Source organism: Daphnia magna, linkage group LG9 (assembly GCF_020631705.1).
Source record: "Daphnia magna isolate NIES linkage group LG9, ASM2063170v1.1, whole genome shotgun sequence".
NCBI lineage: Eukaryota > Metazoa > Arthropoda > Branchiopoda > Diplostraca > Daphniidae > Daphnia > Daphnia magna.
Genome location: NC_059190.1, coordinates 3,610,828 through 3,634,904, shown reverse-complemented (window position 1 = coordinate 3,634,904; position 24,077 = coordinate 3,610,828). Strand labels below are relative to the sequence as shown.

The window sequence follows — 24,077 nt, the reverse complement described above, 5'->3', positions numbered from 1 at the left end:
GGATTCTGTTTAGACAATCCGAATTTAGTGTAGTCTGCTTGGCACATGTGTCTTGTTATAATTTCTTGGTAGATTGCGTTTTACATTGGGAAAGATAACCAAGTTTGTTTAGTAAAAGCAATTAAGTCTTCTTCAAACGACTAATTCTAGTACAATATGAGTAACAAAAGAAAAATCCCTGAAGGTGAAGAAACCGATTATATCGCTAAACCTCCAAAAATTCTCTCAAATATTCATTTGAGAAATCAAGAGAAACGTTTGATTGTTATACTTGAGCAAGCTCAGCTTGAATCAGCCAAGGTAAAGTAAATTTTTTCCATAAATGTAATGTTACCTAAAACTATATCCTGCATATAGATTGGCAGAGATTTTGAACTGCTTAACTGTGATGACCATATTGGTTTTTTGAAAAAACACAACCGTGAACCTTCATCTTGTCGTCCTGACATCACCCACCAGTGCTTATTAATGCTCCTTGACTCCCCATTAAACCGAGCAGGACTTCTTCAAGTTTATATTCATACTGCAAAAAATGTTTTGATTGAAGTCAATCCACAGACAAGAATTCCAAGAACATATTCAAGATTTGCAGGCTTGATGGGTAAATTCATATAGTTTCTTAACATTATTGTATTTACCAATATATACATTTTACAGTTCAGCTTCTTCATAAGATGAGTATCAAAGCAGCAAATGGACCAATGAAACTGCTTAAAGTAATAAAAAACCCAATCCAAGACCATTTACCTGTTGGTTGCCGCAAAATCTCTACCACTTTTAGCTCGACGAAACTGGTTAAACCACGAGATATAGTGTTACCAGACGAGCCAATCGCCATCGTCGTAGGCGCAATGGCCCACGGAAAAGTAGACGTTGAATACAGTGAGGAAGAGATCAGCATTAGCCAGTACCCGTTGTCAGCTGCACTAACTTGTTCGAAATTGTGCAGCGCCTTTGAAGATGTGTGGGGAATTCACTAACTGTTGAGTGTTGACTGATAAAAATTTTTTTTTTTCCAAACCAATTTTTTTTCCATTTCAAAAACCACAGCAACAACATCGATAACAGATATAAAGATAAAACACATGAAACTTTTGATGAAAAAACTAAACGGTGGGCGTTCTCTTCCGTAGAGACAATTTCGTCCAGGTCAGCTGTTACGCTGGCAAAGTTGACTATGGTTGGGCCAATCCCTAGCCTATAAAAAATAAAAATAAAAACACTTAAAAACTGGTCTTTTTTTCTTTTCTGAAAGGCCAAAAAGCTAAACATGATGGATAGATTGAGAAAGACTGTTCGGGTGCAATTTGTGTACGTAATTATATTATAAATGCTTGCCTGGCAAAGAGTACCTGAAAAGAGAAATACGAGTTGTTAGTGTAAGGCTTAGTATCAAATATGTATGGAGGTATAACTCACTGCAGTAGGCGTTGCCATGACAACCAGCGCAGCGGAAATCTGCTCTCCGTGAGCAAACGACGCAACTACGTAGAGACCAATCGGGTGGAAGCGTCGTCATAGTATGAGATGCAATAGACAAGGGTTTTTTTGTTGTAGCTGCCGTCACCTGTTGAGGGTGAAAGAGCCGAGGTCCGGTTACGAAGCCGGCTGAGGGTGCAGCTGGTCCTACTGGATGTAACTGCACTTCAGGACGGACAACAGGGTTACGCTGTTGCTGAACAACAAGACTTTTCCAATGGTGAGGCAGTGGACGCAATGGAGGTAAGACAAATGGTCTGCTCGTTGGAGTTATTGCGTTCACGAGCGTCGATGCCACAGCCACAGGCGGTCGCTGTTCCCTGTACGGTCGAAATCCACTGGTACCATTTTTGTTCCAGTCGGGAAATGAGGATTCCGGTGCCCGGATTGGCGGATTCCTTTGGGTAATGTATTCTCGCATCGGTTTGGCGACAAGTTCTTTTTCACTCCGTTGGATTCGATGGATTTCAGCAGGATTGCAAGAAAATCGTTGTCGGGACGGTTGAAAATCAACTGGCTGACGAACTGATTTGCTGTTTATCCGTGTTGTCATTGCGATGATTTCGACTTCAGCTTTATCTTCGAGCCGAGTGGGTGCAGGTTCAAATGTACAACGCCGTGACAAATCCAACGGCTTGTCTTGGTCATTAGCATCAACGGGCATTAATTCGGGAGGTGCAGAGGATGCCGGTGGGGTGGGAGGTAAAATATTCCTCATGATCACTGGTCCTCTTTGAGCGGGTGGACTTTGTCGTAATTCCGTCTGTAGTCTTTCTTGTGTTATTCTGTTCAAACAAGCACGAAAAGGGAATATAAAACAAAACGACCTTCAAGATCAAATAGATATTTTTGGTTTGACTTACTGTGTTTGGTTGCAGATGAGTTTTTGGGTTAAAATTGGCTTTATTACATCCAACTGGCTAATGACTTTGCTTACAACTGGGCTGGTAACGGGAATTGGACTTGCAATTGGGCTTGTCCTCGGACTGATGACTGGACTGAGCTGACGAATTAGCCTCTTCTTGAGCGGCCACCTTGAGGTGCAGGTTGGTACCGAGGCTTCGTCGGATTTTAGATGTTGAGCTACTGACTGGTCTAGTTCCTTCTTAGCAGGGGGAGCAGCAGAAAGGCCTTCGGTAAGCCTTGCGGCGTATGAGCTCTTTTCCAGGATGCGAATCTTGAGCGGGACGATTGGTAGGCCGTCGTTACTTGGCGGAAGAACAAACGTTGGTTTCCCCATTCGTCCCATCTTGTTTTTGGTTCAATTTTAACTCGAGCCAGTTGAAACGAGGTAAATCGGTGGCAAGTCGTAAGCTGGCGTCTCCCTCCTTCACCACCAGTGGTTCGGCCATCCAAGATCTAAGTTTTAATTTGATGCGTCCACCGCGACGTAGTTTGGATACTGAAAAAATAATGAAACATGGTGCAAGATTAGGTCCATGCTAGAAACAAATAAAGATAACAGAAAAACCTTACGTGCTGGATAACAGCAATTCAAGTCAGATGATATTCAATACAGTTAAAAAGGGACAGTTGAGCAAACTTCTGACGTGTACACACAAAAGTGAATGTATGTTCTTGTTGTGTGAGACATTTTTTTCTACTCTGATGCTCTGCTAGCGTAGATGCAGATTGTGCTTGTTTGCAAAGGTGATTGTAAAGTGTTTGATAATTTAATTATGAGGCAATAGCATATGCAATGTGAACTGGAAAAGCCTCAGTGAAGTGGGTGAGAACTTTGAGATAAGACAGAAGATTGGGCAGATATAGTCTCCGTTATCTCTTAAAAGGCTAATCACCTAATCACACCTGATAACAGCAGCCAAGTACAGAACAGGCCATAAAATAACTTTGGATAACACAACAAGATCACATTTAGTTTCTTGATTTAAACTGTTTACAACTAGTTACACAACCACTGGGGCAGAATATCCACAACAAGGCGATTGAAACAAACTACCATCCGCTTCGACAAAGAGACATCGAATTTCTCTGGTCCCTATCTCCCACCTGCTGGTGGTTGCGAGATGAACGTTACGGCGACGGTGCACACATTTTACTCCTCCCCTTCGTCTCTCACGCCGATATCGATTTCGGGACAAATATAGAAACGTGTTTAACAGGCTCTCCCTCCTCAGATCCCCTTCCCCTCTTCCTTCCAGATGCTGTCAAAGGCTCAAAGCGCTCCCTTCTATATCAAGACGGAGGGGGACACCTAGCGAGGAACCTGTCAAGCTGGTTTTTCCGGCTCACGGACGATCACCCCTTAGGCACTCCCTTCAGATTCAGTGACTATCTTGATGGGTGGACAGTCAGATTTTAGAAGAAAAGAAATTATTAGATTAGAAACACGTTTTGTTTGGGGTAAAAAAAATCAGTATTTTGAGGATTTAAAAAAAAAATAAATAGGTAAGTCCAGTGCCGAAAAGGTTCTTGCATTTGGAAATCCCTCAGCCGAATGGATCAAGGACGTTGCGGTCAATCCTTTTAACTACTCGTCATTTTAACCACATTTATGTAATAATTTCGAACTTCGACATTTTTTGTAGTGGTAGATATCGTTCGTCAATGAGAAAGTAGATCGTATAAGAGCATGCTGCATGTCTGGCCTTTGACCTGTATATATATACATTCAGTATGTAACCGAGTTGATTGCTTATCACATCAGAAATGCCTGTGTGAGTGTTTGTTTTATATATGCGCACTCATGAATGGTCCAGTAAACCAAAGGTTCATGGGCCCAAGGAAAAAAGAAACTCGAAAGACGGGGGCACAGAACACGCAGTAATACCGAGAAAACTCGTCAATATCAAATGACCAGTAACATTTTCTCTACGCGGCAATCGGGTAATAGGCTTTCTCAGGGCATTCACTCATATTGCACAGTAAGCAGTATGCTCCCAGAATCAAAAATAAATAACAAAACTAGAAGTAAAAGAAGATTTATGTTGGGCAGGGCGGATTTCTCACGATAAGATGAACTCGTTCCGTGTGCACTAGCGAAAACCAAGAAAACAAATGCAAACAAGTTGTCCCTTGGCTTATCGTCGGGTACAAATGAACTTTTTGACTGATGGAACTAACAACTTTAAGAGGAAAAGAAAAGACAAAGAAAAAAGAAAAAAAAAATAGAACAGCAAATCAACAATAGCGGCACTATTTAGACATTACCAAGAAAGTCACTTGATAGCAGTGTCGTTATCGAGCAAACTGTGAAGGGAAATGAACAAAAGAAATGAAACGCTACAGTAAAGAGATAGTTAATACCTGAGTTAGTGCCGTTGTTACTTAAAGTCCATCCCGACGGGCACTTTCTTTTTAATTTGATGGCTGGTACAGGTGATGAAGACGAAGACGACGACGATGGTGAGACTGGTTCTAAAACTATCTTCTCTTCCTGCTCGGTGGCAGTTGATGAATGATCCATCTCGTTCCAACCAGTTTTCTCCACCCCACCCCCTTATTGGAATGCCTGATGACGACGACAAGGGCGGAATAGTGGACTATATAAGTCCTAGGAAGAGCGAGAGAGAGAGAGTGTGTATACTGTGTAGCCGTCCTAAGTTGGGAACGGTTGGATGGGAAATGTGTTGCTTGGTTGCCGGACGGAGCGGCTTTATATGAGCTCGGTTGCCGTATATGTAGTATAGACATAACTACTCGTATATAATCAGAGAACCAATAACTGAGCTCCTCACCACTCCAGGCGTATGTGTGTGTATAAATATGTTTCATGTGTGTGTGTGTGTGTGCACTGCGACTTAGCACTCTACGAATACGGCTGGGGCGTACTGTCATTGGATACTCCCACTTTTTATGTTTATTGTGCATTAGACGAATTTTCCAACGATAACTTTTGCTTGTTAGTAGGGTTGCCTATTTCCTCTTGGCAGATGCAAAAGCCTAGCGTGAGGAACGAAATTCAAAACAACTTTTTAACTGCCTTGTCATACGATCGGTAACCATGCTGTAATTTAATACGATCGCGAAATGATGATGGAAAAACTTTTATCGCGACCTAGACTACATAACCTAGCTGGACTCCTGACCTTAAACTCAGTCGTTATTCGATCTGAATTAAGTGCTTATTTTCCAAAAGAATACAGCACTTTTGATGCGTTAAAAAAAATGATGGCAATGCCAGTCATTAAAGATAAAAGCCGTACCCGAAATATTCGACTATACATCTCTGCCAAGTGCCAACACATCTTTCTTCTTTAGTCTTAACAAAATCAACCCAAAGACACTCCCTGTCCAGCAATGGCATTACAGAGAAGCAACAGACTTGTACAACTGCATTATCGAACGTAATAGTAGACAGAACGAGTTTCCAAGGAGATGGCAAGTTACCTCGCCGTATACGGATGCTCTTAGCAATAAAAGACAAGTTTCCACGGAGATGAAAAATTCAATAACCTTATTCAGCTGCTGATCAATGCTGGTGACATGACAACGAGCAATAACCAAATCGTCAACAAGTGAAATGTCGCAAAAATCGATCGAGAGAAAGCGTCATCTCATTACTTCCGGATTCGTAGCATTTTATTCTAGTACGTGGACTTAAATTCCTTCACGTTTGTGGGAAAATAAAAATTAAATCAATAAAAAAACAACTAAACTTTAGCCCCTTTCCTACCTATGGGTGGGGTTCATCTGGCACTCGCAGGTGTTTTCTGTCTGTTTACGTTACCCCAACTTCATTTAATTCCCCATCTGTGCACACACATGCGGAGGGTTAGCCTAAACAGTAGTGTGCTGTAAATGTCCCAAACTTTTCGTGCTGTATACCAATTTGATCGTGGTACGCACCTGGCCTTTCGACGCGTGTACAGGGGAGGAAACAGGTTTTGACACACATTTCGCCATGATATTTCAACACTTGTGTAAAGAAAAAAAATAATGCATCGATAATGCTGGAAATTGGTTGAACTTTTATTTTTGTAAAAGAAAAAAAAATCATTAAATCGTCATGATACGGCATAATATGCATAAGCCGAAACAATATGAAACAAAAAAGAAATTAAGATATTTTTTTTATGAAACCGGGGAGTTTTGAAAAGGGAAGTCGTGGTGGAATATGTCGACGGGGATGGATGGTAAAGAAAAATGCGTGATGCTATGAAACATAAAGATAAAGGATTAACAGAAGAGATAGATAAATTTTTTGTTAGTAGTGACTAGCCGAAACAAATGTCTCTTTCTCTCCCCCCTCTATCTTATAACTCAAAAAAAAAAGGAAAATATTAATCTTTCTAACAAATAATCAAATGGCAGAAAATAAACTGAGCATTACGATTGACGTAATACGCAACATAATAGCGTATCAATCGAAATACATTTAAAAAGTGGATATGTAGATACCATTTCGTTTTCATCTGAAACAAAAAACCAGTAAACTGATGATGGCCGACTCAACGGCATTTGCACTGACACATTCTTGAATCTTTTAATTTCTATTGAAAAAATATAAATTTTCTTTTTTTTTCAGTCCTTACGTCCTCCTCACCCTGGTGTGGATGGAATTGTCCTTTGAATTGTGGTATTGTTTCCCGTCAATTTTAGCCAACGCAATGTTCAGAATGCTCTTCCCAAGCAGCCACCTAGCGTTAAAAAAAAATGCGAAATAAGTTAGTGTTGGATTTTTCAAAAAACGAAATTCTCGGCGTCCTTTACGTGGACAAACCAAGCACCGTACCTGACATTCTCGACTGCAATACCATTGGCTGGAACATCCAGCGCAGACAAATTGCGCCACTCGCTCATTGCAACCTTGACACTTTGGCACTTCGCCCCCACCACTGGTTCGCAAGTAGTTGCCATTATTGGATGACACATTCCGGCCGCCGGAAGTTGAACCGCCCTGCACATAAGGAAAGGGAACGAAAGCGTTAGTGTTCAGGCTGAAAAAGATCAAGTTTCACGTTCGAAATATTACCACAACAGTGACGTCGTCATTGGCGAGATCGGATCGTTCAGACGTGATAGTCACATGGCCCTGTAACCCATAAGATTTGTAACATGAAACACGTCTGTGAAACCTAATACAAATTGAAATTTTCAAGTACCCTGGCAGTGGCTAATAGGTTAGAGAGAGTTAAGACTTCGGCTGATGAAGCCACAGATGCGGCTGCTGCAGCAGCCGCAACAGCCGCCGAAGAAGCGGAGGAAGAGGCTGTTGCGGTTGGAATTGAAACTGTTGGCTGGTTGCCACCTAAAGGTAACTGCTGAGGATGTTGCTGTTGCTGCTCATTGGCCGGATTGGTGAGCAATTGAGCCAAAGTGGGAGCAAAATTTGGGTTGGTACGGCTACCGCTGAGAGCGCTTTGCAGAATAGAGCCGGCCGATAAACCGGCCGTGTGTGGGCTGCTACGTGCATTACGTGCAGCAGCCAAACTTTGAAGGGCCGCGGCACTGCTACTACCACTGCTTCCCGCCATGGCGCTATTCCCAGAAGTTCCCGGCGATTCTTTTCCAACTTGAATCATGTCCACTGGATTTGCGTGGCCTTGACGACTGCTCATTTTGGCGAACTGGAGCAGTACGTCCTGCAAGAGAAAACAAAACAACGATCATTAAAATTTGAAACAAGAACCGGGCGGGCAAGCATTAGAGAAATATTCTAATTGTGTCTTTGTGGTTCACCTTGAAACTCATATTTGCCCCCTCTTGGCCACCTGGTTGTGAATTTGGAGGTGGACTACTCGACGAGTTGGGATCATTACAAATCCTGGAAGGTTGCCGGATTCGTCTTCCTCGGGTGGGTATTTCTTCAGGATGTTTGGCTCTGTAGTCGGCAATGAGGGACTGAACGCTAATTGTGCCTTGGCGATTCCGGGCATCAGCCTGTGAATCCGCACACGCGCCAACAACTGAATCGACTACAGTGTTATGATGATGATGATGATGATGTTGCTGATTCGAACTGTTATGATTATTATGATGGTGATGGTGGTGTTGACTTTGCTGCTGGTTCTGCTGCTTGACTCCACATCTGAACTTCCGGATGGATTTGCATGCTAGGTTTAGGCAAAATTGGTCGTTGGCGGTTCATTTTGGCTTGCTGCTGGAGCTGATGCTGATGTAATTGCTGTTGTTGAATTTGTTGATGGTGTAGCTGCTGTTGTTGAATAAGTTGTTGCGATTGTTGATGGTTCATTGCAGGGCTGTTGGACATGATGCTTTTTGATGAGCCTGACGATTTGCCCATCATTGCGTTCAGTGAGTGATTTATGAGAGTCTGCAGGTTGGCTGCACCCGATTGTTGCTGCGGTTGAATATGAGTTTGAGCCACCGTATGGATTTGGCTCGAGTTGGGTTGAATTTTTCTGCTACTGGATGAAGTAATTTTCAGCACTTCCCTTCGCCGCATGAGCTTAGCTTGAAGTTCTTCTTTGACTTTCATCAACTTCAAAATGTAATTCCATTCTTTTTCTTTTTGTTTGGCCATAAAGCGTAGGGTGCGGATGTCTTTTTGGACTGACGACAGAACGTTGTTCGTTCCCTCGGCATCCAACTCGGATACATCCGGCTGATTTGTATCCTCTTCGTCCTCATCCTCTATACGCCCGCGTTTCCTGCACACAAAAAAAGCACATGAAATTTAAACAGAAAAAAACAACAAAAAAAAAACAACAAATGAGGGGGCAAGTGTTAATTACTGTCGAGGTTCTTCAGACGAGGCCGAAGGCATTGCTGCCGTTTCGTGATTATTGACTGTAACGGGTTGGCCGTTTTGATCAACATCGAAACTAATTTCTATGCCGCGTTTAAAGCGGAGTGTCGTTCGACGAACGCTGCTATTTCCTGATTCGGCCGAAGGTGTGGGCGAAGGAGGTTGTGTAGACGGTGAATGATGGAAATGCGTAGGTGGCGGAGGCGTCAGAGATGACGACGATGACGCGATCGACGAGAGACTGACCACGTTGCTGATCAGAGGTAGTGAAGGGTCTACCGTTTCCTTGTCCTTGTCTAGTTGCAATTTGAATAAAAAGAGAATGATAGAGACATATTCGTTCAAGGTAGTTTTTGAAAAAAGACATCGTGACCAAGGTCAGCGATAGTTGGACGAATCAGAACATCTGATCATTACCATTCAAGGACTCGTCCTTGTCCTCCTCATCCAAATGGATGTGCAAGGCCGATGGAGAGGATGAAGTCGACGACTGTTGATCCTCCATTTCCAAGTCGCCTAGGTTTTTCTTGTCATTCTCGTCTTGCATTTCTTCTTCAATCATCTCCTGTTTGGCCTCTTCCACCGGCGCTTCTTTGGCTTTTTCCTCTGACGCCTCCACACTCATCTTCTCCGGGGGCGGTGATAACGGTTTCTCTTCAACCGTTTCTATTGGTTTAGGCTCCACCTTGATTGTTAGAACGTTGTTTGCCGATTCGGCAACATCCCCGTTTTGCTTAACTTCTTCGTTTGTTGTTTTTTCGATAGGCAAATCTTTCAATTCCACATTCTCTTCTGCAGTAACGGCTTCGAGCAATTCAGCATTTTGATTGGGCAAAGAGTCGTTGTCGTTGTCAACAGTACACATTTTCAGTTTGTCGTCAGCTACGCCATAATCCGACGCTGGCTTTCCTTCTTCCAATGCCATGATAACAATAGTTTCAGCCTTTTTCTCAGAGTTCACTTCTGCTTTGTTACAGCTGTCTATTCCATTGCCGTTCTCCATCGTAGGAGAGCACGAACCCTTTGAACACCAGGTATTTTTTCGGGTTGAAATGGCTGAACAACTATAGAAGCCGGCTCGACTGGTTTTTCGTGTATATTGTGTGCCAGCAGCAGCAAGTCAGCTCACAAGAACGACGAAATTGAGGTCAAGCTCTGTGCCGTTTCGACTGGACCCTCAAACTGAGGACGTACACTCTGTTGCACTCTTTCGATTTCACAGTTTTCACTAGAAATTTAAGTATTTATTTCTGTCGGTTCATGGGTTTCACGCAACAACGGTAAGGAGAGAGTGAAAGGCAAGACAAACGTCACACATATGCAGCACGTAGGTCAACGAACTTGTCAAACTCGAGGGGGGACGAGTCCAACGGCACTCAATCCAACTTTGGTATGTGCAAACAACACATATTAAGGATGGCTTCTTTCTCTCCTCAAAGTTTTACTACATAACCGGCCATGTTTTCCGAAATGGCCGAACGGGAAGACTAGTATTTCGCCAAGAATATTGAATCAAGTAATCAACTTGGTGATAACAACTGTAGCAGACACGAAAACTGAAAGATGCGACCAACCGAAGCGTGGTCTGCTTCGTTCGAACACATTAAGCGTCCCACATTTAGACGTCTAGTCTTGTTTGTGTCTCGTTACGTACGAGCATTATCGACCGATTGTATAGAGGCACTAGTCACAAATAATTCCGCATCCGACATTTATTTCTGAGCGAATTCAGTTTCTTCCTGTATTCCTATTACCACAAAAACTGTCCAGCTGCCTAACCGTAGCTTGTATCTTTGAGCGGCTCGGTCAACTGTCTGCGTGGAAAATATTAAGAATGCACTAGGATATATGGCCTCTGGTTGTTCTTTCCCAGAGATATAGAGTTTCCACCCTTCTGGGGATCGTGAAAGTGGGTCGCACCCGCCACCTAGTGGCAGATTTCTTCTTTGGAGAGGGAATATATGGCTTATTCACATAAAATAAAATAATACCTGCTAAATTACGTAATGTATGTTATAAAACGAAGAAAGGCAATCAAAGCTAATCACAGTATTTTATTTATCACATTTTTGGTTTTTCAGTCAGTCTTGCAGTTTTGGCAAGGCATGGCATGGTTGTTATACGTTACTTCAAACCGAAAAAAAGAATTAAAAATTTTTTCATTATCTGTCATCTCATGTCTATCTATTATACAGCCTACAGTTCCTTTTAAAATAAAATGAGTTGTGGATTTTTTTAGCTCAGGAATTCACTGTTAGGTGGCAGGACGAACGCTATACTACTCGCTCCCGCACAAGTGTGCTCATCTTTTCAATCCCGAACCCCACACCTCTTCACCTTCTCTGACCTTGGTGAGAAGACCAATAGCCGTCCCGTAACGCTACGCTGTTTCGAATTCGTAAACTCCGTTAGCATGATCGTGTAACCCCGACGTTGATTCGCTCTCCCGTAGCAAGGGGTGGAGATTCGTCTTTTTTTGAGCGATTTCTCTCTTTTTTCGATTTGTGAAACTCTATTCCCGTACTCGTTTTCGGGCATCGACACATTAGTCGAAGGTCGCAATGTACTTGTTTGCAAATGAACAGAATAAAAATATACATGCGGGACTGCACTCGAGCTAATTTTTTCAAACTCGTAATAATGCCACAGAAAAGGTAAGCAAACTCTACATTACATGACACTTTCTCTCTGAGCTCGTTAGAGTAATTTTTTGCCTTCCTTTTTGCATCAGCAATAGCAGAGTGGCAAGAGATTTTTCGTCCGATTATTTGAATCAGAACAGAGGTTTCTCTTTAGCATTACAGTTTGTCTATACGTTGGATTATTATCTTAGCATTTCTTTAAAGTGACCATTAGATGGCGTTGTAAAGAAAAAATCAACAGAGTGCGCTGTTTTTAGCTATGGCGACCTCCGCAACAAGCAGAATTCTTTCCTCCCGAGGTACGATAATATATTATTATTTTTTACGTAAGGTGATCAATTCTTATTTTTTTAAATGGTAGTCATATAAATAACTGTTCCAGCTTAAAGAAAGAACAAACTTATTAAATGAATCATTGACTATTTTGTGTTTTAAGCAAGTTGCCGGTGTCACGTGCGTTATAATAACACGTATTTTTAGAAACCTTATATTTTGTAGCCGTGAAACAGCCTTATCTATTTTCTCATTGTACACTTACAGTTAGTAGCATGACCCTCTGAGGCTGTTCCAAGAGTTCTTCATTCTACAACTCTTAGATGAACTGCATTGCATAACATTTGTCCTGGTTGCCTTTAGGTCTTTCTGCTGCATCAAAGCAATGTCTTCGACAGTTCAGTCGTCAGACTGGTCTGTTGGCACCGGCTGGACGCATTTTAATTGCTAGATCAACCTGCCTCCTCTCCAAAAGATCTCTGTCCATTTCTTCAAGATTGCTAGCTGCTCCTACAGAAAAAAAGGTTTTCCAAAGAGATAAACCACATTGCAACATTGGCACCATTGGCCATGTAGATCATGGCAAAACTACACTCACTGCAGCAATTACAACAGGTTTGTGTTGAAGCAATTCAACGTAACTAAACCTAATGTTATATTTGCAATCTGTATTTAGTGCTTTCAGAGAAAGCTATGGCCAAAGCAAAACGATATGATGAAATTGACAATGCACCTGAAGAAAAAGCCAGAGGTATTACCATAAATGTTGCTCATGTTGAATACATGACGGAAAATCGCCATTATGGACATACTGATTGCCCAGGTCACGCAGATTACATTAAGGTATAGAAAACGAGCTATTTGCCATTTTGTCCAAGATATGGAATTCAAGTTTTATCTTTTCTTCATAGAACATGATTACTGGCACGGCTCAAATGGACGGAGCTATTCTGGTTGTGGCGGCTACCGATGGTGCTATGCCACAAACCAGAGAACACTTGCTTCTTGCGAAGCAGATCGGCGTAGAGCACATAGTTGTTTTCATTAACAAGGTTTTTACCCAAAACCAGGTTTTTTTTCTCTGCTATTTGTATTAATCTAAAAATCCTTTTTGTGTAGGTCGATGCTGCTGATCAAGAAATGGTTGAATTAGTCGAAATGGAGATCCGTGAACTTATGTCACAAATTGGCTATGATGGTGACAATGTTCCATTTATCGCTGGCTCAGCCTTGTGTGCCCTTGAAGGACGAAATCCCGAAATCGGTCAGTTAATTTGAAAAAATGTATATTCATGGTTAACGGTAACATCTTCTTCTTTTTTGCAGGTGTTAACGCCATTCAGAAACTTATGACTGCCGTCGATTCCTATATCCCCACGCCAGTCCGCGAATTAGACAAACCATTCTTAATGCCCGTCGAAAATGTTTACTCCATTCCCGGCCGTGGCACAGTCGTTACTGGCCGATTGGAGCGCGGCATTGTCAAGAAGGGAATGGAGTGCGAGTTTGTTGGTTACAGCAAAAGCATCAAAACTACTATTACAGGTATTTTATGATGAAGCAATTATTTGAAAAAAAATAAAAATACATAACATTATTATTATTATTATTATTATTATTTTTAATATTAATACAATATGCTGTTTCGTAACTGGCTACAGGAATTGAAATGTTTCATCAAATTTTGGAGGAGTCCCAAGCCGGAGATCAGCTAGGAGCCCTGGTACGTGGTGTCAAACGTGATGACATCCGCCGCGGAATGGTAATGGCTAAGCCTGGAACTATGAAAGCACATGATGATTTGGAAGCCCAGGTAGGTTACTTTCATACAGTTTGGTGCACTTCTGAATACTTCAATTTGAACTTTCGCTATTTGAACACGCAAGGTGTACATTCTGAATAAAGATGAAGGTGGCCGATCCAAACCTTTCACCTCATTCATCCAAATGCAAATGTTTTCGAAGACTTGGGATTGTGCCGCTCAAGTTAGCCTAATTGGCAAGGAAATGGCAATGCCTGGAGAGGATGCCAAGTAAGCTGTTTTTCAAAGATATTTATGCTTGTATAACCCTCGTCCCTTTTTTTTTTTCATATCTCAGGCTCAGACTGTGTTTACTGAAACCCATGGTGGTAGAACAAGGCCAACGTTTTACTTTACGTGATGGTATCTTGACTTTGGGAACCGGAGTTATCACCAAAATTAATCCCCGTCTGAAAGAAGACGAGCGGATGCTTCTAACTGAGGGGAGGAAGGGTCGTGAGAAAACCGAAAAGGCTGCCGCTGCTGGCGGGAAAAAGTGAAAACCGTTTACAGGAGGATTTAGTTACACGATTCATTGAATTTCAATAATAAAGATTCATTTCCAAATAACCGTCGAATTGGCAAGCAATCTTGTTTGGCACGCATTGGCGGCTTTTCAGGCTTGACAACATTAATTTTTGTCATCGTAGTAAAATCATGCGACACCCCCACGCAAGTTTGAACTATTAAATGTATTACGAAAATACAAGTCAGTGCTCGCCCGTAGTGATCATGTACTTAGATGAGCCTTGAAAGGTAATCTTAGAAAACGAGTTAACTCAGTAAACGAGCTTTTATAATTGCATTGAAGGATTAATCATAAATTAACTTAGTTTTTGTCATAAACATGCAATAAAATACCAACAATCCATAGTTTGCACATATATCTTGGTTAACTGTAAAAGGCCTTATTGCACTATGCCCTAAGAAGTAAAATACTGGATAAATATTAGTTATTGCATAGGAATTGGTTAAGAAGGAAAGGACGGAATACAAAAATAGATTGATCAAATTAGCCTCATTGCTCGTCCTTTGGTTTCAATGGGTAAACACAAGGACGCCACCATGGCCAGGAGAGATACACTGCCATAAAGTCCGATGGCCACATTTAGCGAATCCTGAACTAACACCTGAGCAACAAATTTACAACCAAATTACTAGCTGAGAACCAAATTCGTGTTGTTCCTTCCCGTACCTGAGCGACGAACGGTGTCACCATGGCTCCTAGACGAGCCATTCCGCTGCAAACGCCAATTCCTACGGAACGCAGATATGTAGGGTAGACTTCTGGAGTGTATACGTATGCAGCCTGAAATACGCCGCTGATGATACCTCTAGCCAAAAACAGCATAAACGTAAGCATGGACCGATTGGAAATGCACACAATCATAATGAGGAAGACGGTGAGGCTGAAGATAAAGAACTCCAAGGCCATGGTTTTTTTCCGGCCAAGAAACTCGATCACAACTAGCGTCACAACGATGCCTTTGATAGGAAAAATATGTCAATTATGTCTTTTTCTCAAAGAGTAAAAATATTTCTTTACCAGGAAACTCGGCAAGTGTGGTCCACAGGAGGTCGGTATAGTCAGCGCTGGTAAGAACTCGACAACCGGCCGAACAGTCTTCGTGACTCGTAGAATTACCACCACGATTTCGATTAAGACAATCGCCTTCTTCTTCCGCCAAGCCTGCACCCGCCAGTAATTCAGTGGACATGAGTACCATACCATAGTAGCAGAAGGCACAGGCCAACCAAATAAACCATAGCAGTAGTGATGTCAGTTTCAGTTCAGGTGAAAGCAAACGCTGCAACGGACTCTTCCAACGTAGATCCGAGGACAAAGAAACAAGGGAGTTCATGTCACCATTTCCAGGAACTGACGGGGAGACTGCAGATCCCGATGTTCCACTGTCATTACTTGTGAGATCGTCAACTATTAGCCGACCAGCTAGCATGGGCTTTCCATTTTCTTCCGCAATGCGACGTAGGACGGCCAAAGCTTCTTCGGTTCGTCCATTAGCAGCTAGAAATCTTGCACTCTCAGGCAACCACTGTCAATTAATCAGTATTTATATATCTTTTCTGTAAATGTTACAGAACAGTTAATACCGCGCACACGAGCGTGAACACAAAAACCGGAATGGTCGATAATGCCAAAAGCCAGCGCCATCCCAATGTGGGCATGATGATCAGAGCCAATAGGACTTCAAAGCAAGCTCCTAATGCCCAGAAACTCTATTTTTAAAAAAGTAAATAAAAAAAAAATTAACAATCATAAAAATCAGCGCGATTAAATAGTGTTTTCTTGAGAAACTGTAAACCTACATCGAGTAAAACGACGCATTTTCCTCTTTGTTGTACTGGAAGAAATTCTGCATACAATGTCACACTGGCAGAAGAAACGGAAATAATTGTTACTGAAATGTTCCATAACACAGGAGAAAAAAAAATCTGTTCCTACGATTGTGGCGTACATCCGATAGCGAAACCAACCAGCAAGCGCAAAAGCAAAATCCAGAAAAACGTGGGTGAGAAGGAACTTAATAAACCAAAAATACTCAACAAAACAGCAGATAAAGCTAAAGCCTATGGAACAGAAATATGATAACATTGGAAATCAAAACATCATATGAAGTAAAAAGGCATACCTTCTTCCTCCCATACTTGTCACTGAGCTGACCCCAGAAAACTGCACTCATCATCATTCCAAGAAAAACTCCCTAAAAAATAAATGGTTAAAAATTAAATTGTCACTGATATGCTAACAAATACTATTTCGGTAACAAAATCATTAAATCACACAAATCCAACATACTGTAGTAATAAGAGCTTGCTTCCAGTCAGGTAACCTCCAATCACATTTTAATGCAGGTGATATTATTGACAATATCATCATCTCCATGGAATCAGCCATCCAAGAAAGGCCAGTGATAAGTGACAACTTAACTTGGAACCGTCCAAAACCTGTGGCATTCACTGCTTGGTCAACAGTAAATGTGTCTGAAATGAAAAGGTCAGTTTTACTGTTTGCAGGTAGTTTCCAATGTTATAAATTTTTTACCATCAGGAACAACTCCTGCACCTGCAGCACTCATTTCAATTGCAGATCCTAATAGTCCACCATTCCCACTATCACCACCCAGGAAACCAAAAGAATTGCTAAAGGGCGATGTTGATCTGCCATCGTTAGTTATGCTGGATTCTCCGTCCAAATCATTGTACTGTCCACTTTCTGATTTCCTTTTTAGCCGCTGATTCAGTTTTCCAAGCATCTTGTAAATTGGTAATCCTGAGATTTTGCTCGTTCTACTTCATTTCTTTCCCTTCTATTATCCTTACTTTCTCTGAAATACCACTTCCGGGTTTGTTTTCATCTCATATATAAACTTGTTGAATGCTGTAATTCTTTTTCTATCCCTTGTTTTACGTCTTACGCCCTTCTGTCACTGCGAAGCTTCGTCTGCTGGAAGCAAGGGTTGCCACTTTTTGAATTTATCGCACTTTGTACTCTGATTGGAATTGTTATTTGTTATTTATTATTATTATTTAATGAGATTTCAACCAAAATTTAAGTTAAGCATCGCAAAAAACCGTAATGCATGTAGTATGAATAAGCCAAACAAATATTAACTGAAATATCAAATCAAAATTTCGTGATTAATATTATTTTTAAAGCTTGAAAAAAGCTGAAAACGCTCTTGCCTGAACAATAGAGCTCAGAAAACGGAGAAAAAAGTTCTCTTGCGGAAGTATCTAAATATGGAACGGATTTGGTACGCAGTATTACTTAAAAATGTATATTGTTCAGTAGTATAAAAAGGAATGAGCAAGGGAAGACAAAAACAGAAAAGTCTATAGTCACATGAAAGGCAACTGTGAACTGCAAAGAGAAAAGAATCTAATAATAAAAGACAAAAGGAAGATCTTCATTGGGCCCAAGACATGAACATAATGTTGAATGTAATTTGAATGAAAAACATTTCATAGGAAGACTTCACTGTTAAGCCCATTTTTCATAGAGTTTGTCTTGACAAGTTCATTCTTGTCAGTCATAGGAATGTTTCCATTTCCATTTTCCTCTGGTTTAGGTTTATCCGTTAACAAATGAGGAACTTGAGCACCCAGATTTGATGAATAATTGTCTGTTCTTTGATGTAAATCACACAGATATAAAGCATAATAAATGCCACAGCACAATCCCTAATAGGTTCATAGAAATTATAAGAAATAGACAATAATTATGAATGCATAAATGAATGTAATAATTTTACCAAGACTCCAAGAATGATTCCTATTATGCCCCAAGCACCGATTCCTCTGTAAATAGGTGTTTTAACTGGTGCTTCCTTGACTGTCCTGCTAACAGGATAAAGCCCTCCATGAAGATAATATCCGGAACGCTTTACTCCTGTCGAACTGTTGCTTTTACCTCCAGCACTACTACTTCCTCCTCCACGGCCTCCACCTCCACGCCCAGGAGCACTCTCTACGATTTCATTTATCGAAGAGACTACACAAATTGATGAAACAAAACGTACATTAGACTTAAAGTAATACCGAATTTTAAAAAATAATAAAAAGCACATACTTAACACGAGCACGATGACGAGTTTTCCAAGAAGGTTCATCATCTTAGCTAGCGTCCCATCTCCACGCCGCTGGCGTTTAATCTGTCAGTTAGTTTCCTTTGTCCAAATTTTTAAATATAATTGTAATTTAAGATTCAAACAACAAAGTTTCAAAATAAAATAGCTTTCATCTATGCATAAGCCCTTATTATTAACACAAGAATTTCACTTTCAAAATAAATGAGTTTTTATTTTATCCCTATTACCGAATTGACAACAGGGGATAGGAATAGCGCACTTTTTTAAATTTCTGGAAATAGATGTTCAGAAGAGTTTAAACTTTTTCGTAAACTTTCACCTCGAAAGCGATACCATTTTCTTCGTCTGCATCTTGGGGTACCATGGGATCACTAGAATGTGTTTGTAAAACATAAAATAAAACAGTTTCAAGAATCTTGAAGTTAGTACCTCACTAATCTAAATTTTCCTTGATCTATTGCTGGCATAAACACATCACATTCAAAATCCTCCAATACATGTGTTACATATATGCGATGGCAAGATTGGTGATTCATTGCTTCCTAAAGATAAGGGCCCCAGATAAGAATATTAACACACAGAGACTAATGTTTTAAAGGCAATTGTTACTTTATACACGGAAGCCCCTCCAATTATCCAGATATTTTCAATTTGGTTAAGATACAGAGGATCTTGAAGAAGCTGTAATGCAGACTTCCAGGCTTTTACATGTTAAGGTATTGTCACTGGTTATTCAAACAAAAATGTTGAGCTCAAAATTGCTGTATGATGATGATTTTGCAGCCATTACATCTGTTGCTGAGATTCTGACAAAACGACATTGAGTCTGTTGGGAAGCGGCCGATTCCTTTCTGGAATTGATTCCCATGTCCGTCTCCCCATAATAACTACATTTCTTTTGCTATTGTCTTTGGTCCATTTTGTCAACTTTGCAAACAATGCCATGTCCTTTCTGAAAAAAAACACAACAGAAGTTCATGGTAGAAAATGAGATTCCATGAGTACCGAATGATAAGCGAAATAATGAAAGTTAATAATACTTCAGCCGCCAAGGAATTGTTCCCTTAAATCCAATACCCATATTAGAAGCCATCGCAACGATCAAATTCAGTTTCATTTTCACCTACTTTTGATTGCTAATGGTCTAATTACTTAATATTGATGCTTCGTCTGATACTTGATGCAGCGTTGTGACACCTACAAGCAGCATCCGCTTTAACGGCTTTAAATTTTATTTCCATAATTTTTTAGTTTCAATGTTTAAACTTTTAAGTTTATAATTGTATGTATATAAGAATGTAAAATAATCGTGTAAGAGAGAGAATGTCTACCACTTAATTGCATTTGCGAGCTACTAAATAAAAGGCAGAGATGACGTTGAGAAATGAGTGCTTTGCTTTATTCGCAATGTCTTTTATTTTGTAAATTATTTAGCGGGCAGTAAATTACAATTTTTGTACACGTGGATGAATACTTCAACAAAATAATTTGAGAAGCAGAAAGTGGTTTTGCAGCGAAGGCGGGTCTTCTGCGAAATGTACTTTTCGGAAGAGAGTGATTCCCATTTTTTTTAGTGTTAAATAAAACTGCTTTTCCTCTTTACCTATCCAAGGTCGACGATCGTCATTTATTTGATATGGAGTAACGTGAATATCTACCATTATATCTACAAAAGAAATTCTTAGTTTTTGAAAGGATGTGCAGAAACTTAATTTTTCCATTTTACCCATTCCTTTTAAAGAAGAAAGTGTTTGAGATGAAGTCACCCAAGTATCTTTTCCACCTGAATGTCCACCATCTAACCAAATCATTTTTTTAATACGTCCTATCAGAGCACTAACATGACTTTTATTGTCTATTGGGAGATGGTTAAAATATTGAAATTCATGAAGAAATTGATTAAGGACAACACAGCCTTTGGAAAACCCAATGATTACCAAAGGGGATCCATAACCAATTTCAGAAAATCTAGTTCGTTCTGCAATTGATTGAAGCAATGTGCTCAAATGGAGAAGAGCATTATTATTTGGTAAATGAGTAGGGCTGCCAATATGGTTGCAAAACACAAAGTTAGAGAAGCAACTGAATGTCTTCAACTCAATCTTTGCAGGCCGTATGACACATATGAAGCTGTCAGGAAATTTTGCAGCTAAAATTTCAGCTATTGCTTCTAAATTGTAGTCAACATATGCTCCATGGTCCCGATGACTTTTCATATTTTCAGGATAATCCTGTAATTGAAAGACACAAAGATGCAAAATAAGTTGACATTGATATTTTATTTATATTTTTGACCTGAACGTCTCCTCCGAAGAATACCACTACAGAAGCTGGCTGAGTTGAAGTTTGCTTTTGGACGAAAATTACATCATTAGCACACTGATTGTGGCCAGCAACTGCCAACAGCCGCTGAGAAATTGTAGTCATGTTTAATAACTACTCTTTGAAACGGTACCAAAATGGTCTGACTCCCACTTGATCTACAATAAATCATACCATAACTGCGGACACACTTTCCTTGCAGACGACAAAAACAACCTATCGCGTACCGATAGAACCAAAGATAAGGATGGCATGTATAAGAATTGAGAAAACTATGGACGGGGAGTTACTTGAAATTACAGAATACCACTTAATCCAGTTCATTAACAAAAAATACAGTTGGACCAAATAACGATATAGTGACAGATTAAATACAGAGATAAAACCGGAACACGGTCGATAGTGAAGGTACAATTTATGTGTTAAATAAACAATGAGAATAATACGCAGGAAGTTACAATTCAACATAAGGGAGGTTGAATCGAAAGACTACGCGTGTTACTTTTCTTAAGGTGCTGATAAGGTGCGTGTGTAATAGACGGCTCTGCCGAAAATAGCTCCGTTGGGAGCGAGTGGAGAAAGAAAAGCAACATTTTAAATCCAACAACACGGCCTGCGCACTCCCTGTTGATGCGCCAGGCGGCTCAAGGAGGGCTATTTTCAAAAGGATTGTGAAAGGTGGCGGCCGATATTTTCGGTTGGATATTTTCAAATCAGGATTTTATGCACGAGTCACGTACCAAGTATTTGTTCAAGGTGATTTTAACACCGCATCATCCGATCCATAATCTTGGCTGGTGTGGATAAAGTAACACGGAGGCTTTTTGAAGATCAACGACGCATGCGTCCGCTAACGTCTTGCAGCCTTGAGACAAAGTTATGACAAATTTCCAACTGGAGGAATGTATATAGTGAATAATGACATGGTCACACATACCGTTCAATCAAGTCGGCTTTCAGTTCTTGCAAACGAACAAGTATTTCTTCCTTCATTAAATTGTAGCACATAGCAATGATTCCTAGAAGAAGACAATAAAAAAGAAAGGATACTAAGCTCCATTAAAAAGATTTTGTGTCTCAGTTAAGAAATTACCCATTCCAACAAGAAGATACACAAAGTTGATAATCTTTGATTCAATTGAAGAAAAACATAGACTTTAAATAAAATATTAGAATGTAACATAAACTTTTAAATACCAATTTTGTTTGGTTGCTTGAAGCCTGAATATTTGCACCGGGTACAAAGTCACCCATACCAATTTTACATAAACTGGTAACGCAAAAGTAACATGCGTCAAGATATTCCCAGTTCTCCCATTCAGCAAACATCTTTAATTTAAATTGATTTAACTAAGAGAATAAATTTTAAACAATATAAATAATAAATACGATTGTTCCGACGGCTAGGTATGTTAGCCAGACCCAAAGGCAAGCTGTTGATGGCACAATTATTAATCCAGAGTAGCTTTCTTCGTCCAAATCGTCCGACAGTTCGTCACCGGCAGCCGAAGAGACTACCCCAATAATTTCTTTGTTGCCGTTGCCGGCAGCAGGATCACCATCCGCTAATGGTTTGTCTTTACGTGCATCTGCACAGCGTACTAGCTTGCAGTAGAACCACTTGAAGCATGAGGCTAGTACCTGACCCATGTTCATGAAGTAGAGGACATAAACGGGAATGCCGAATACTGCATACAGCATGGTTGCAATTTTGCCCCACTGCGTGCGTGGCTAATAAAAAAATCTGCCGGGATTAAGTTTAAAAGTATCCTATGTTACAGAAATATACAAACCACAAGGTGTCCAAAGCCGATCATGGTAAAAACAGACAATGAAAACATAAGAGCTGATGGAAAAGTCCAACGCTCTTGATTGGTTCGGCCGTCGTATCCTCCTTTGATGGCTAACGCCATGGCCTGCTGGTGATCGAGCAGCACTTGACGGACATCGAGCTTCCACTTCCTTTCTTCTAGCACGTTAAGGTGGTCGGTGACGTTCCAAAGCCGACTTAGACAGGCGGAGCGTAGACGGGCTACGTGGTCGTTGTTATCGCTGTTTTCTGATTCACCTTCGATCGCCATGAATGCAAAGGCACCCATTATGGCATAGCTAACAACTAGGGCTCCTACTCCAACCTGTGTAAACATGAAAGCCACAAACTGGCGACAGCAGTCCTTCAGCTTTTCTCGGGGATCAGAGCTTGAAGCGCTCGACGAGCCACGACTTCGAACTGAACCCCGATCCCGAACCGAACGTTTGCGATCGAGAGCCATCGGTCTTAAATACTCTGAACTTAAAAAGCGACTTGTAGCAATAAAATGGCAAGTGGTGAAAAAACACCAGACGAGAAACCACACATCTAACACTCGGTCAACATCATATCAATTATAGTCTGATACGCAACGGTTTCACACCTCTTTACACAACGAGTCAGTTTTCCATTCTGTGGCAGCGACACACTATCTGAGAAGCCTCAGCAACACGGTCTACTCCTCTTTTACTCTGCGCTGGGGTACATGAACGACCACACCGCTAGCAATTGCGTTATATAAATAACCGCCAGTCGGACGCCGTCGCTGCCGCCTCTGTTGAGGCCAGCATTCTACCAACATCATTTTACACCCCCCTACAAATCCCGCTGCGTATCTGGCGCTCGTCCATTTTTCATGGTAGTTTTCAAACAAAACTGAATCCATGTGCAGAAATTTAAACCAGAGAAACCAAAAGTTTCACTCTTTTTTCGTTAATAATTGGATGTTGATAGACACGCTGTAAACTTTGAGTTGAAATACTTGCTACTTCAATTTTTTGTGCGACTAAAATTGGATATCAGAATTTTCTAGATGACGTCATTTCTTGCGCAATTTTCTCATTTTTAAAGCGTGACCTGCTTTGAATTCCCGCACCCTAACTCAGTTGTTCCTCGAAATCGTTTCCAATATTCGTTAAGTTCTTTCACATAAGTACTTACAGAAAAGTGTTACGGTGGTGAATTCTTCAAAGTGTAGCCTTCATAGGCTCACATAAGTTTTTTTTCACCCACAGCCCAAATTTTACCGATTAATGCGCGATTAAAGGAGTATGAATTGGGTTAGCTAAGGTAGTTATTGTCGGAAGTGCTGGGGGAGAAGGGATCAAACTGAAAAAACCCTAAGCATTTGGCTATCAAAGTTTGTTCCCCAAGTTTTAAAACAGAAAGTACTTAGAGAACTGCAAACTTACCCTAGGCTAATGCAGACTGCCACAGTTTAGATAGACTAAACATTCCACTACCTCTT

At 40.7% G+C, this 24,077-nt stretch overlaps 9 protein-coding genes across 12 annotated transcripts; 2 read left to right on the top strand and 7 right to left on the bottom strand.

Moving 5' to 3' along the window:
• Positions 1–14: 14 nt before the first annotated feature.
• Positions 15–1,233, top strand: LOC116930654 (ribosomal RNA small subunit methyltransferase NEP1). Its single transcript, XM_032938052.2, has 3 exons — positions 15–300; positions 358–601; positions 658–1,233. The coding sequence occupies exons 1-3, from the start codon at positions 157–159 to the stop codon at positions 978–980; spliced, it is 711 nt and encodes a 236-aa protein (XP_032793943.1). The 5' UTR covers positions 15–156; the 3' UTR covers positions 981–1,233.
• LOC116930623 lies at positions 613–5,133 on the bottom strand. 3 transcript variants are annotated; one of them, XM_032938009.2, is made up of 6 exons: positions 4,747–5,124; positions 2,956–3,775; positions 2,343–2,881; positions 1,420–2,264; positions 1,339–1,352; positions 613–1,198 (listed from the first exon to the last, which is right to left on the bottom strand). In XM_032938009.2, the coding sequence occupies exons 3-6, from the start codon at positions 2,726–2,728 to the stop codon at positions 1,151–1,153; spliced, it is 1,293 nt and encodes a 430-aa protein (XP_032793900.2). In that variant the 5' UTR covers positions 2,729–2,881; positions 2,956–3,775; positions 4,747–5,124; the 3' UTR covers positions 613–1,150. The 3 variants fall into 3 exon arrangements, with proteins under 3 accessions (XP_032793900.2, XP_045034658.1, XP_032793899.2); XM_045178723.1 differs by lacking the exon at positions 1,339–1,352 and having other exon boundaries at positions 4,747–5,133; XM_032938008.2 differs by lacking the exon at positions 2,956–3,775.
• A 1,254-nt stretch (positions 5,134–6,387) lies between these two features.
• LOC116930613 (general transcriptional corepressor trfA) lies at positions 6,388–10,987 on the bottom strand. The gene is made up of 6 exons (XM_045178724.1): positions 9,569–10,987; positions 9,138–9,447; positions 8,639–9,053; positions 7,415–7,474; positions 7,175–7,339; positions 6,388–7,079 (listed from the first exon to the last, which is right to left on the bottom strand). The coding sequence occupies exons 1-6, from the start codon at positions 10,152–10,154 to the stop codon at positions 7,038–7,040; spliced, it is 1,578 nt and encodes a 525-aa protein (XP_045034659.1). The 5' UTR covers positions 10,155–10,987; the 3' UTR covers positions 6,388–7,037.
• A 1,010-nt stretch (positions 10,988–11,997) lies between these two features.
• Positions 11,998–14,593, top strand: LOC116930629 (elongation factor Tu, mitochondrial). The gene is made up of 9 exons (XM_032938017.2): positions 11,998–12,092; positions 12,430–12,681; positions 12,743–12,909; positions 12,978–13,118; positions 13,186–13,330; positions 13,393–13,611; positions 13,728–13,879; positions 13,953–14,098; positions 14,166–14,593. Exons 1-9 carry the CDS (start codon positions 12,053–12,055, stop codon positions 14,365–14,367), a joined length of 1,464 nt encoding a protein of 487 aa, XP_032793908.2. The 5' UTR covers positions 11,998–12,052; the 3' UTR covers positions 14,368–14,593.
• On the bottom strand, positions 14,541–17,334 carry LOC116930625 (synaptic vesicle 2-related protein). Its single transcript, XM_045178722.1, has 9 exons — positions 16,932–17,334; positions 16,686–16,870; positions 16,519–16,590; positions 16,332–16,456; positions 16,196–16,259; positions 15,980–16,105; positions 15,414–15,921; positions 15,063–15,352; positions 14,541–14,997 (listed from the first exon to the last, which is right to left on the bottom strand). Exons 1-9 carry the CDS (start codon positions 17,140–17,142, stop codon positions 14,875–14,877), a joined length of 1,704 nt encoding a protein of 567 aa, XP_045034657.1. The 5' UTR covers positions 17,143–17,334; the 3' UTR covers positions 14,541–14,874.
• Positions 17,335–17,653: 319 nt separating this feature from the next.
• On the bottom strand, positions 17,654–18,574 carry LOC116930662. Its single transcript, XM_032938067.2, has 3 exons — positions 18,459–18,574; positions 18,142–18,380; positions 17,654–18,070 (listed from the first exon to the last, which is right to left on the bottom strand). The coding sequence occupies exons 1-3, from the start codon at positions 18,499–18,501 to the stop codon at positions 17,852–17,854; spliced, it is 501 nt and encodes a 166-aa protein (XP_032793958.1). The 5' UTR covers positions 18,502–18,574; the 3' UTR covers positions 17,654–17,851.
• Positions 18,575–18,667: 93 nt separating this feature from the next.
• Positions 18,668–19,677, bottom strand: LOC116930661 (dihydrofolate reductase). Its single transcript, XM_032938066.2, is given in 6 exon segments — positions 18,668–18,848; positions 18,907–19,019; positions 19,087–19,170; positions 19,172–19,202; positions 19,268–19,429; positions 19,518–19,677. Coding segments are annotated over 6 exon segments (543 nt in total). The 5' UTR covers positions 19,595–19,677; the 3' UTR covers positions 18,668–18,772.
• A 172-nt stretch (positions 19,678–19,849) lies between these two features.
• LOC116930649 (UPF0565 protein C2orf69 homolog) lies at positions 19,850–20,911 on the bottom strand. Its single transcript, XM_032938046.2, has 3 exons — positions 20,773–20,911; positions 20,204–20,708; positions 19,850–20,143 (listed from the first exon to the last, which is right to left on the bottom strand). The coding sequence occupies exons 1-3, from the start codon at positions 20,902–20,904 to the stop codon at positions 19,953–19,955; spliced, it is 828 nt and encodes a 275-aa protein (XP_032793937.2). The 5' UTR covers positions 20,905–20,911; the 3' UTR covers positions 19,850–19,952.
• Positions 20,912–21,103: 192 nt separating this feature from the next.
• On the bottom strand, positions 21,104–23,976 carry LOC116930640 (potassium channel subfamily K member 15). 2 transcript variants are annotated; one of them, XR_004398477.2, is made up of 7 exons: positions 22,593–23,976; positions 22,189–22,530; positions 21,997–22,128; positions 21,893–21,926; positions 21,737–21,818; positions 21,540–21,664; positions 21,104–21,453 (listed from the first exon to the last, which is right to left on the bottom strand). XR_004398477.2 is itself a non-coding variant. In XM_032938031.2 (6 exons), the coding sequence occupies exons 1-6, from the start codon at positions 23,070–23,072 to the stop codon at positions 21,631–21,633; spliced, it is 1,104 nt and encodes a 367-aa protein (XP_032793922.1). In that variant the 5' UTR covers positions 23,073–23,976; the 3' UTR covers positions 21,104–21,630. The 2 variants fall into 2 exon arrangements, 1 of the variants encoding a protein (XP_032793922.1); XM_032938031.2 differs by having other exon boundaries at positions 21,104–21,664.
• Positions 23,977–24,077: the final 101 nt, after the last annotated feature.

Excerpts from the sequence above, each read along its gene's own strand:
- LOC116930654 (XM_032938052.2), top strand. The coding sequence starts at position 157 with ATGAGTAACAAAAGAAAAATCCCTGAAGGTGAAGAAACCGATTATATC. Across the intron at positions 301-357 it reads CTCAGCTTGAATCAGCCAAG|ATTGGCAGAGATTTTGAACT; the intron begins GTAAAGTAAATT and ends TCCTGCATATAG. Across the intron at positions 602-657 it reads AAGATTTGCAGGCTTGATGG|TTCAGCTTCTTCATAAGATG; the intron begins GTAAATTCATAT and ends TACATTTTACAG.
- LOC116930625 (XM_045178722.1), bottom strand. The coding sequence starts at position 17,142 with ATGCTTGGAAAACTGAATCAGCGGCTAAAAAGGAAATCAGAAAGTGGA. Across the intron at positions 16,260-16,331 it reads ATCGGATGTACGCCACAATC|TGTGACATTGTATGCAGAAT; the intron begins GTAGGAACAGAT and ends TTCTTCTGCCAG. Across the intron at positions 15,353-15,413 it reads CACACTTGCCGAGTTTCCTG|GCATCGTTGTGACGCTAGTT; the intron begins GTAAAGAAATAT and ends TTCCTATCAAAG.
- LOC116930623 (XM_032938009.2), bottom strand. The coding sequence starts at position 2,728 with ATGGGACGAATGGGGAAACCAACGTTTGTTCTTCCGCCAAGTAACGAC. Across the intron at positions 2,265-2,342 it reads CTCATCTGCAACCAAACACA|AATAACACAAGAAAGACTAC; the intron begins GTAAGTCAAACC and ends TTGTTTGAACAG.
- LOC116930629 (XM_032938017.2), top strand. The coding sequence starts at position 12,053 with ATGGCGACCTCCGCAACAAGCAGAATTCTTTCCTCCCGAG. Across the intron at positions 12,682-12,742 it reads CACTGCAGCAATTACAACAG|TGCTTTCAGAGAAAGCTATG; the intron begins GTTTGTGTTGAA and ends ATCTGTATTTAG. Across the intron at positions 13,612-13,727 it reads CATCAAAACTACTATTACAG|GAATTGAAATGTTTCATCAA; the intron begins GTATTTTATGAT and ends AACTGGCTACAG.
- LOC116930662 (XM_032938067.2), bottom strand. The coding sequence starts at position 18,501 with ATGATGAACCTTCTTGGAAAACTCGTCATCGTGCTCGTGTTAA. Across the intron at positions 18,381-18,458 it reads CGTCATCGTGCTCGTGTTAA|TCTCTTCGATAAATGAAATC; the intron begins GTATGTGCTTTT and ends CAATTTGTGTAG. Across the intron at positions 18,071-18,141 it reads GAATCATTCTTGGAGTCTTG|GGATTGTGCTGTGGCATTTA; the intron begins GTAAAATTATTA and ends TGAACCTATTAG.
- LOC116930649 (XM_032938046.2), bottom strand. The coding sequence starts at position 20,904 with ATGACTACAATTTCTCAGCGGCTGTTGGCAGTTGCTGGCCACAATCAG. Across the intron at positions 20,709-20,772 it reads TCTTCGGAGGAGACGTTCAG|GATTATCCTGAAAATATGAA; the intron begins GTCAAAAATATA and ends TTTCAATTACAG. Across the intron at positions 20,144-20,203 it reads TTCTTCTTTAAAAGGAATGG|ATATAATGGTAGATATTCAC; the intron begins GTAAAATGGAAA and ends TTTCTTTTGTAG.
- LOC116930640 (XM_032938031.2), bottom strand. The coding sequence starts at position 23,072 with ATGGCTCTCGATCGCAAACGTTCGGTTCGGGATCGGGGTTCAGTTCGA. Across the intron at positions 22,129-22,188 it reads ACCTAGCCGTCGGAACAATC|ATGTTTGCTGAATGGGAGAA; the intron begins GTATTTATTATT and ends TTTAAATTAAAG. Across the intron at positions 21,665-21,736 it reads AAAGCCGACTTGATTGAACG|GCTGCAAGACGTTAGCGGAC; the intron begins GTATGTGTGACC and ends CTTTGTCTCAAG.
- LOC116930613 (XM_045178724.1), bottom strand. The coding sequence starts at position 10,154 with ATGGAGAACGGCAATGGAATAGACAGCTGTAACAAAGCAGAAGTGAAC. Across the intron at positions 9,054-9,137 it reads TCGTCTGAAGAACCTCGACA|GAAACGCGGGCGTATAGAGG; the intron begins GTAATTAACACT and ends TTTTGTGTGCAG. Across the intron at positions 7,080-7,174 it reads ATTGCAGTCGAGAATGTCAG|GTGGCTGCTTGGGAAGAGCA; the intron begins GTACGGTGCTTG and ends TTTTAACGCTAG.